Below are 11,354 nucleotides of genomic sequence, written 5' to 3' on the forward strand. Positions count from 1 at the left end.
ATACCGACTCCAAACCCTGAGTGAGTGCTCCGCAAGGCTCAATGGGTAGGTGTAAACCACTTGCACCGACCAGTGATCCATAACTGGTTCAACAAAGGCCATGGTTTGTGCTATCCTGCCTGTGGGAAGCGCAAATAAAAGATCCCTTGCTGCCTGTCGTAAAAGAGTAGCCTATGTGGCGACAGCGGGTTTCCTCTAAAAAAATCTGTGTGGTCCTTAACCATATGTCTGACGCCATATAACCGTAAATGGGGTGTGTTGAGTGCGTCGTTAAATAAAACACTTCTTTCTTTCTTTCTTTTTCTGTCAGAAAAGAAACGCATAGGCGAAATATTCATGGAATTATCTCTTTAATACAAAGTGGCATAATTTCGTTATTTATGATCGTATCAGTCAAATTTCACATGAGTATGTGACAATGTTCTTGCTATGGACTGACGGCAGTGGAGTCGTTTTCGTCACCAAACAGCGTCGCACGAGGGCGCTGAAATCAGTACCTTGTGTGGCCACCAGCAGCAGCAATCACTGTGCAACATCTCCTTGGCTTAGACTGAATGAGTCTCTGAATCCGGGCACGTGGAATCCTAGCCCATTCTTCCTGCAGTTCATGTGACAATTGCGAAAGCGTCTGAGGCTCCGGGTCACGCTGGCGTATACGTCTATCCAGTTCGTCCCATAGATGTTCAGTGGGTTTGAGATCTGGCAATCTTGATGGCGATGGTAGCACATTAATGTTCTTATTCTGTAGGAAATCCATTGTTACACTTTTCGTATATGGCCTGGCATTGTCCTGCTGAAAGAGTTCTCTCAATCGATCCAAAATAGGAAGCATGTGATGGCGAAGAATTTCATCCCGGTAACGTACACCTGTCAGGTTGTCTTGTACAAACACAAGTTCACTTCTTCTGGTGTATGAGATGGCTCCCCACATCATGACACTCCCTCCACCAAATCTGTCAAATTGGGTGTTCACTGCGGTGTCTATAAACACGTTGTCGTCCATCATGTCGCTGTAGAAGGAAACGTGACTCATCGCTGAACCATACTTGCCACCAGTTTCCCCATGTTCCACCCCTGTACATTCGTGCACCAGCGAACACGTAAATGTCGATGTTGACGTCGCAGGACGGGGCCAACATACGGTTTCCTAGCCCATAAACCAGCTTCTCAATGTCTGTTCCAAATGGTTTGTGCAGACACCCTTCTCAAACCACGTATGCGTCCAACAGTGTTTGTTCCTGTAGCAGTTCGTTGATGCAAGTGCAGAACCCGAATGTAGCGATCTTGTTGTGCAGTTGTTATGCGAGGTCTTCCACTTCTGGGCCGGTCTTCAGCTGATTGAAACTGTTGGTACCTGTCCCAGAGACATGAAATGGTGCTCTGATGGACGTTCATGTGGCGTGCGACTGCTGACTGCGATTCACCTGACTGGAGGTGGCCTATTGCAATTTTTCGATTTGGCAGGTTTAGTCTTGGCATCTTGTAACTCGTCTACGTCGAAATGGATCTGAGGCATCATTGCAGCTTTAAATACCCATCATTACCCCAATCATTTCCCCCGAGTTTCAGGTGCATTTGCCAAAATCTTACCATTTTACGCCGATTTCCTCGAATTGTCGCACAACGTGCCACGACGTGCGTTAAATTTGTTTCAGGATGTATTTCGGCATGTCCATGGAATTTCCATGACATATACAACAGCATCTGTGCGATCTTTCTTCAGATGAGGAAGATCAAATATAATTTTAGGTGGTGTAATACACGAAGGTGGTAAAACAAAATATGAACGGGTTTCTAAAGTGTCTGTTTAATCAATGTTGAAAATGGACCAAAAAAAAAGCTTAATGCGAAGACCAAATGTAAGGATAGCATTTGGCCTTGCATCAAAACCCACATTAAGTATAAAATGTTTCAGCAGTGATTTAATCTTGTGGCATACTGAAGAAAAAACTTTGCACGTCTAGCACCCACACAAGGTTCGTTAGCGTACAAGCTTTCTAAAAGCACCAAGACAAAGCCTAAGTCCCTGGTGGTGTATAGGTTCTGGAATCTGGAAGTAAGACTTGCCTTCCGACCCATACACATGGCATCAATAATCAACTTTTGATCTCAGAAAATATGTAATAGAGAAAGAGCATAACCTTTCGGTCATAGTTAAGACGGGGCACAAAAGATAGCTTCCTGTCAAAAATAACCCCCAGAAATTTGGTCTCATCGACAACTAGAATCAGATTTTTGTCCAACATCAACTGTGGATATAAGTAGAGCCCTCTTTTGTGGCAGATATGCATACAAATGGTCTTTGACTATGAGAACCTGAAGTCATTGTCAATTGCCCATTGATGAAGGTTATTATGTTCAATGATACTCATATTGGACGATATAAAACAAAACTGAAAATGATCAACATATAATGAACAATCAACACCAGGTTTCAAAGATTGGGGATGTTGTTAATTTTCACAGAAAATAAAAGTTACAGACAGAATACTACCTTGAGGTACACCTATATCCCGTAGGTGAATGTTAGACTCCACCTGGACTTTAAAATATCTCTATCTTTTAAAAATTCAGATATAAAAAACAGGAAGTCGATCTCTAAGGCCCATGCCATAGAGGTCATTTTAAATACCATACTTCCACGTAGTATCGTAAGCTTTCTTCGTCTAGATCTGAAACCACATTTCATGTTATTAAACAATTTATAGGATTAAAGATACTAGACAGGTCTATAATTGATCATTTGTTCTATTGTTTTACAAATGTAAATTGTTAAAACGATAGTACGATTTTTAGACAGCTAGTACGATTTGTTGGATCCTTACCAGGCTAGGGAATAGGAATAATAGTTGATTTCGTCTAATCAGAAGGAAAGTCACCAGGAATCCTTATTTTATTTAAAATATTTAAAGGAACCATCAAAGATGAATCAGGTAAATGATTTAATAATTCATAATGAATTTCACCTGGTCCTACTAAAGTATCATGGACCCTACGAAGAGCATCCTGCAATTCCTCCAGAGAAGGGCCTCTTGTACACTTCAAAATTTTCAGATGAAAAATTAATGGACTGCTTTTCAGCTTTATTTCTGACAGATGTAAATGCATCTATACTTAAAGAAAAAGCGTGATGGTGAGACGTGACATTCGTATCATTGACAGACAAATGATGAACTGTATTACTGAATTCTTTTCCTTTGATTTTACGGACCCCATTCTAGACAGATTTCACAGAAGTTTGTGAATTCAACTTGGTAACAAAATGTCTCCAATATGATTTATTACTCTGTCTAATGTCTCTGCAAGCATTAGCCCTAGCAATACCATAAGCATCCAGGTTATCCCCAGTAGGATCACATTTGAACCTGTCAAGGGTCCTGTTTTGCTCTTTAATTGCATCTTTGCACATAACATTAAAACACGGTTTATTTAAATGCTTTGGTACTGATGAAGTCTCAGGAATAGTTTCATCTGCAATGTCCTTCAAAATGGAAGTGAACAAAGACAGGGGATCATCAGCATCAGTAATGGCAAATTGTTGAACATGAGTGCTGTACAGACGCCGAAATTGACCCCAATTTGCTTTCGCCAACTTCCATCTTACAATCCTTTCAAGCGATGGAGGTCCATTACTCTCCAAAATAATTGGAAAGTAGTCACCACCACAAGGGTCTGGACCAACACTCCAGGAGAAATCAACAAAAATTAATTAATTAATTCATGTTTAACGACACCCCAGCACGAAAAATACATCGGTTATTGGGTGTCAAACTATGGTAAATGCAACAACAATCTGATGTTCAACATCAATATAAAAATTCAACAGTTAAATTAAAACACAGTGTAAAGAACTGTGCAAAAATACAAATATCACAGATATATAAAATTAAAATTTAGAGTAAAAATCAGTATTGCGTAACAATTGTAATGCAAATTCTGGATGGAATCAAAATGATTCCATCACATTTGTTTCTCTAAATATATCTTTACGAGTCTCTTTGAGATGAGGACACTCCACCAAAATGTGTCGTAGCGTCAGAGTACACTGACAGCGCTCACACTGAGGTGGAGGATCCTTCTTCAACATAAATGAATGGGTCAAGTATGTTGACCGATGCGAGCACGACACAAAACTATTGCCTATTGATGAAGTTTATTCAAACAAAGCTGCAACTTACGTTCAATGAAATCAACAAAAAGGACTACAAATGGTTAAATCTATGGCAGTGACAAGAGTCACTTGCAGAATGAAAAGATGCATTGCTTTTAAAATAAAAGTATATAATTTTTTGAGAATTAAGCCTTCCAATAGGAAGTATTCGCAACTAAGCATCAAGTCACTCGTCCTTGTCAGAGTCGTATGCAAAACGAGGCTATTGGGGCAGTCGAGAGAAGATGTCATAACTAACCAACTACGATCTGTTTGCAGTTGATCAATGTCAGTGTTGTTAGGTAAGTCATTTCATGTGCATTATATTTAATTAATTTAATTATTGAATACATATGCGAATTATATGTGTGTATTTTCCCAGTAAACATCTGAACTATAGCGATGAACGTTGATTGTTGTTGTTACTGGTCATGTGGGCGTGTCGCGAACAAACGTGTCGACTAGTAAACAGCTTCTTAGTTAATACATTTTTATCACATATATCATTATGCAATGTAGAATTTTTTTTTTTGACCTGTCAGTAAAAATAATGTTGGTTTTCGTTGTTGCCGCTGAGTACGAGCAGCTTGTTAAAAGATATGGCATATAGGCCTACGCTCACGTTTTTGTTTTGATAGGCCTTAGGGTTTTGTTTGTTTGGGTTTTTGTGGGGGGTTTTTTTGAGGTGGGGTGGGGGGGGGGGGGGGGGGTTGATTTTAGGTAACATGATTTTTTGGAGATAAGCCTTGGTTTTAATTGATACAGATGTAAATATGTTGGAAATCAGACAAAATTTAATGTACTATTTTGTGTACCAGTTAAAACAAAAATCTTCTCTTTTTTTCATAGGCTGTGTTGGGGTGGTATGTAGCCCAGTGGTAAAGCGCCCGCTCGATGCGTGGTCGGTCTGGGATCGATCCTTGTCAGTTAGCCCAATGGGCTACTTCTCATTCCAGCCAGTGTTCCACGACTGGTATATCAATGGCCGTGGTATGTACTATCCTTTCTGTGGGATGGTGCATATAAACGATCCCTTGCTGCTAATCGAAAAGAGTAGCCCATGAAGGAGCGACAGCAGGTTTCCTTTCTTAATATCTGTGTAGTCTGTAACCATATGTATCACGACATATGACCATAAATAAAATGTATTAGAGTGTGTCGTTAAATAAAACATTTCTTTCCATAGGCTGTTAAAATAGCCACAATATTTTACAGTAGGCTATTGTCAATATTATTTTAACACATATTACTATGGGGGAAAACAATATTTCTAAACCAATTTTTTGAAACCTGTTACTGTACACACAAGTAGTAACTTTTCTTATTTTTAACCACTAAAAATGTCAATACGTTGACTCAAAATAAATTTATCCCCTGAAAAAAGCATATTACGAAAATACGTGTATACAAAGTATATATAAATGTTGATTCATTCACATTTGAACACAATGTTATGAGCTTATAGTTCATTTATCTGCAAAATGTTACTATTGTTTAATGTAAACACTTTTTTTAGGTTATAATCTTTGGTGGAGAAAAGGACAGTTCGAGAACTAAAGGGATGGTTGTGTTTTATAATTTATACATTATACTGTTGGCAGGGCGACCAACCTAATGGAAATATTTTTCCGGAATTTTCTGGTATTTTCATTTTAAATGCGCGAACGCCTCTTTCAAAGCAATAGTTTAAAGCACGCAAAAACGCCATTTTCAAATATATAATTTTTTTATCTAAACAGCGCCATATTTGACATATTCAAAAAATAACAACAACCAAAGAGATACATAACAATAATTTTTTTTAAATTATTTATTGGAATGTTATGTATTCAATAATAAAAGTATAAATCAATCCACATAAGTGGCAGAATGTTTCTACTTCCTTTTTAAGCATAGCCATACTTTATGGCTTATCTAGTTTACAAAACGTGTAAAATATGTCATCAGTGTAAATAAAACTTCCTATTATACAGCAATTAGCCATTATCTCTTTATGGCTCTGTCTCTCTCTTACACACAACACACAACACACACACACACAGAGAGAGAGAGCAGAGAGAGAAGAGAGAAGAGAAACGAGAGACTATACCGAGAGAGGAGGAGAGAGAGAGAGAGGAGAGAGAGGGAGCAAGATACCAGCATAAAAAATATCTCAAAAAACCTCTTTTCTTTATCTCTCTCTCTCTCTCTCTCTCTCTCTCTCTCTCTCTCTCTCTCTCTCTCTCTCTCTCTCTCTCTCTCACACACACACACACACACACACACACACACAGAGAGAGAGAGAGAGAGAGAGAGAGAGAGAGAGAGAGAGAGAGAGAGAGAGAGAGAGAGAGAGAGAGAGAGAGAGAGAGAGAGAGAGAGAGAGAGAGAGATACCAAACATAAAAAATCATCACCAAAAAACCCACCCTAAAAGCCCCACTTTATCAGCAAATAGTATAGTACAGTTTCACTCCCACCTACGTATTAGTAATAAAGTGACAAACTTGGGACCAATGTTATTTTTATGTAGGTACATTCCCACATTTGCATTATTTCATCAGTGAGGTCGAACTAATTTGCGGTTAACTGAATCGGGGACGAAACGTCTGGTACCCACATTAAGACTGGCTATCGTTCTGCATTACGCTAACATTACTATTAGAGAATAACTTTTCGCGGCAAACTCTAACAATGGTTTGTAAAAATTTACATTTTGTTTTTATAGTTTAACTTACTTGAATAAAACAAGATCGGTAGGTATGTTAATTAATTAATATTAATGTCATGGATGTGTCACAGATTATTGGTAGCCAAATAGCATTTAGTGAAATGTTGCACGTGAAAAGCATACAAAAAAAAAGACAATTGTGGATCCGTTTCTTTTGTTTTCGTACGATCGCAAGTGTTCTGTTATATGTTCAGGTTTTTACACACCGTGACGAAGTTGCATGCATCGCCATAGAACCGATGTCTGTCCCGTAGTAATTCTTATATGATATTTGAAATATCTTTAAAATGAATACATAAACTACATAACAAGTAAGACAAATTTCATACATGGCTTCAGTTTACTCTATTGTCAAAAACATTTTCATTGGTCGGCTGTTGACAAATACAGCCAATAGACAAACGTCTTAGCAATAGCACGAAACAGTCGATAATACCAAGTTCAGGTTGCAATGGAGAATGCAGAATGATAAACTCTGTTTAATAAACTCTGGATTTAAAAATATAGAACATTTAAAATATATTCCAAAATTGATGCTTCCAAAAAAAAAAATAATGATAGCGAATTTTGATTTTTTTTCGGATATTTGGCATTAATTCCGGAATTCCGGATATGGGTTAAAAATTCCGGATTTTTCGGAAAATTCCGGAAAGTTGGTCGCCCTGTGTTGGTTACATTTAGGTCTATTGTTTTCTGCTTCGAACTCAAATATTCTTCTGTGCAACAATAATAATAATTCATCACCAGATCATTATGTCTGTGTATGAGATGTTTTCATAGATGGACTCACTGGTAGTGCAACCACCTCATTCTTAATGTGTTCAGTCTTCGTGTTTTAAGACTGACCCTTTCTGCAATACTCACTGACTCAAATAAATATTATCATTACTGTTAGTTGTAACAATTCTTTTATTATGATTATTATTATTATTATTATTATTATTATTATTATTGGGGTTGGGGATGGAGGGGGGGGGGGGGGGGCGAAACGAAAACATAGTAGGAATAGCATCATTGCATAGGTTGGTATGTTCGTAGGAGCTCTTATATATTTGTTTACTGGTAGATTCTGCCTCTTAATATCCCAAATCCATATTTTAATAAAGGTGGTTTATTTATTTAAACAAGGTATGAAATATTTCACTGAAAGTCCCTTGTCCATTACTACAGATAAATGCATAACATGTTTTTGGCAAATTACCTGCCAAGCTAAGCATGACGTTATAGCCTCGTTCTGGATTGCTTGGTTACATCATAGTTCGCTTACGAATACTTCCTATTCTTTTCCTCTAATATTAACATCTTCGCATCCCGACAAAGTGTTGTGACCATTACAATTCCCCATAACAATAAAGGGTGTAGGAAGCTGGTCAAGAAGATTTTGAAGGTATATAAGATTAAAATGAAAATAATTATCAGGTGGCAAGTGAACCAAAGACAGAGTAGAAGGAGGATGTTTCCTAATTAAAATAATCAATTCATCAAAATTGGGCATAAGCCCACAGCAGTTACACTGAATTAGTAATTAGGAGGAAGTATGGGAGTTATTTCAGACTTTCCTTTTTTTTTTATGATGGTGGAAAATCTATGGACATGTTTTCAATCCCATTTTCATCAAGAGTAACCAAAACATTAAAAGAGTTGCTGATAGGGATAGAACACATCTCAATCCCCTTCATGCTTCCAGAGCAACATATGTTTTGTTTTTTTATGACTTTGAATCATTGCTTGACTGAGGTCCTTTACTGGTGCCTGGCATCCCAGAAGTCGACCTACTTGGCAGATCTATAGATCTCAAAGATGCTTGCAACATTTTATTGGCTTGTTTTTGTTTCTGGGCAGTCTTTGCTACTTGCTTTTCATGTTTCTTTCTATATCTGACAGTTGTTTTATTTATTTAGCGTCGTCGCAGTGCCAGGTAATATCAGTATTGGTTACAATACTTGTCATGAAAGCCCATACTGTTGCACCATAAAACTGCCCTGTTGCAATAACTGGCGTTGATGATTCCATCAATTCGCTGGCTTTGTGGATGGACAAGCACTTTTCAACCTTGACCTGCTGAACCTTGTTTTCTGTTTTCTATCTTACACATACTTGTGAATAGGCAAAATGCTTCCCCTTACAGTTGATGCACATGATCTCATTTGTGAATGTTTTGCTGTCATGGCGTAACTAACCACAACACGCGCATGTCAAGTGGTTTCTACATACTGTCTGTCTAACAAAACTTTTGGCACTTAAAACAGTACATAGGGTTTGAAATGTAAGGTTCTACAGGTATGCCGAGATACACAACATATTTCATTGTTCTTACGAAGGATCTCATCATCACTAACTCCCTGCAAATTAGGACATCCAATCACTTAGAAGAATTACGAGAGGAATGAGCTGTTACTGTGATAGGCACATTACATAAAATACTCCACTTCAAAAACATTTAGAATGGCTGTCTGTCAAGCATTTAACAAGAAAAGTCCCATTTCTTAATGTTTTAACATTCTTGGGTTTACCAGCCCCTTCTGTTACGGTGGCAGTTTGCTCAAGGCTCCATCAACAGTTGAACTAATAATCAAGAACCTCGGCCAGGAATGATGTCACTTTTTTGTTTTAATTTAAACTTGTGTTCTTGGATTCTTCATCTGATGAAGAAGAGTCCGTAACTTTGTTGTGGACCCTTTTCAAGGTCCCATCAAAAGGTTGAGATTGGTTTGGAGCCATATTAAGAGTTCAAATGATGCATCAACCATGCCCCCACCCACCACAGAGTCCAACATGGCGATATGGTGGTGCGGATAACCTGCAGGCCCTCGTGTCAGGGGTACTTGATTAATATACTCAGGGAATAAGAAAGAATAAATCATCCGATTGACCCTATCCAAATAGAGCAACAAATACAAAAGGTAATCATAACAATGTTTGTTCTTGGCCAATAAAAATAAACAAAGGTTGTTTGCTATCAAGCTTAACATGACCAACTGATTGATCAGGTCCCTGACCACCCATCTGACTGAATTCCGGGCCTAAGTAGTGTGTTGCCATAAAACATATCCGTAGATATGCCCCAACTCAACTACCAGGATCCCATCATCCAATATCACGGGATGCACGTCACGGCCAACAAAGTGCCCAAAAAGGGGAGTTGTGCTGTATTGGCCATTCTCGAAGAGAATGTTACACCCATGCACCACGATGAGGTTACAGCACATGCAGGGGTGATTATAATAATGTTGATGAGTGTTTTTTGCTTTTACTATTTACATGTTCCAACGGTATATAAATAAGAGGATAAAATCATGTGTAACATTTATGATATTAAAACAACTAATAATGATTTAAAAAATTATTTAAATATGTTACCCTACCTTTGTGTTGTTCCATATCATGTTGACTCGATATCCTGGAAGAGCATCCATATTTTTGTTGACGTAGCCGAGAGCTACCTTGGCTGCTGGTAGAACACCAACCCCGCCATTCCATGGACCTTCCATGGGGAGCATTCCTAGTATGTAAAGGTTTTTCAATACTGCAAAAGTCTGTCCTTGAAGCAACAGTAAGAAGACAAAACTACGCCGAGCAAACATTGTCGATTGTCAGAAATTGTCTATATATGTGGTGAATGGCAGAGATATCCAGACGTTTCTTGCAAAACCCATACTCAGTCATTAAATATCTAACTGTGAATATATAATGTTCAGTTGATTTGGCTACATAATGTACCACGAATCCATATAGTCATTATAAATCAGGGATGAGGTTATGTTAATTTTTGACAGAGTTCGCTCACCGAAACTAAAAGCTCGTTCCATGAAGGAAATGCTTATTCAGAGCAATATTATATTTAGCAACGTTCCAAACATGACAAAGAACAACCGAAACCACCACGTGCTTGTTAATACTTAAGGTAAAGAAAACGAACGTGAATATTTTTTAACGTTAATTGATGATTATTAGAAGTCAAAAATACTTATATGCATACCTGTTAGCAAACCATTTTGTATTACGAAATGCATGTTTATTCATAACATATATCTACGTTTTAATATGAATGTAATAATATTGACTTGTGGATATTTGTATATAATTATTGTTTTATATTAATGCATTGGTTTTATTTGTTTTCATGTAATTAATTATTTTATTTCCATAAACAGGTAATGAATTAAAACAGATTGTGTACCTTTAATTATTTTATTCTTAATGACAAGTTGATTATTATTTTCAGGTATCTTAGCTTGTTACAAATTGCACAAGCATGTATGACACATTGCACAATTTAGTAACAATAGCACTATCACCCATGCGCCGCGCCTGTCCTACTGTTTCCAGCTTGGTACAGTGTAAGCTGGTGTGGTTTTAGTGTTCTTGTCTGAGTGATAGCTTATTACAGTTCACTGTTTCCTTAAATACTGGTGTACGTCTGGTATTGTGGTCCACATTATACCTTGAAACAGCAAGCGATGAAGCAAGACGTGTGTGCCTGCTCTTTTGATTT

The 11,354-nt window shown here is 37.7% G+C and overlaps 1 protein-coding gene across 1 annotated transcript in view; it reads right to left on the minus strand.

Annotated features, from left to right (window-relative positions):
- LOC121371068 (gamma-aminobutyric acid type B receptor subunit 1-like) overlaps window positions 1-10,650 on the minus strand; it is a 94,300-nt gene extending 83,650 nt beyond the window's left edge. Inside the window, exon 1 of the mRNA XM_041496698.1 lies at window positions 10,225-10,650. Within this exon, the coding sequence (XP_041352632.1) occupies window positions 10,225-10,443 (219 nt within the window). The 5' untranslated portion in view covers window positions 10,444-10,650. The remainder of the gene's footprint in view (window positions 1-10,224) is intronic.
- Between the last annotated feature and the right edge of the window lie 704 nt (window positions 10,651-11,354).

Source organism: Gigantopelta aegis, chromosome 4 (assembly GCF_016097555.1).
Source record: "Gigantopelta aegis isolate Gae_Host chromosome 4, Gae_host_genome, whole genome shotgun sequence".
Lineage (NCBI taxonomy): Eukaryota > Metazoa > Mollusca > Gastropoda > Neomphalida > Peltospiridae > Gigantopelta > Gigantopelta aegis.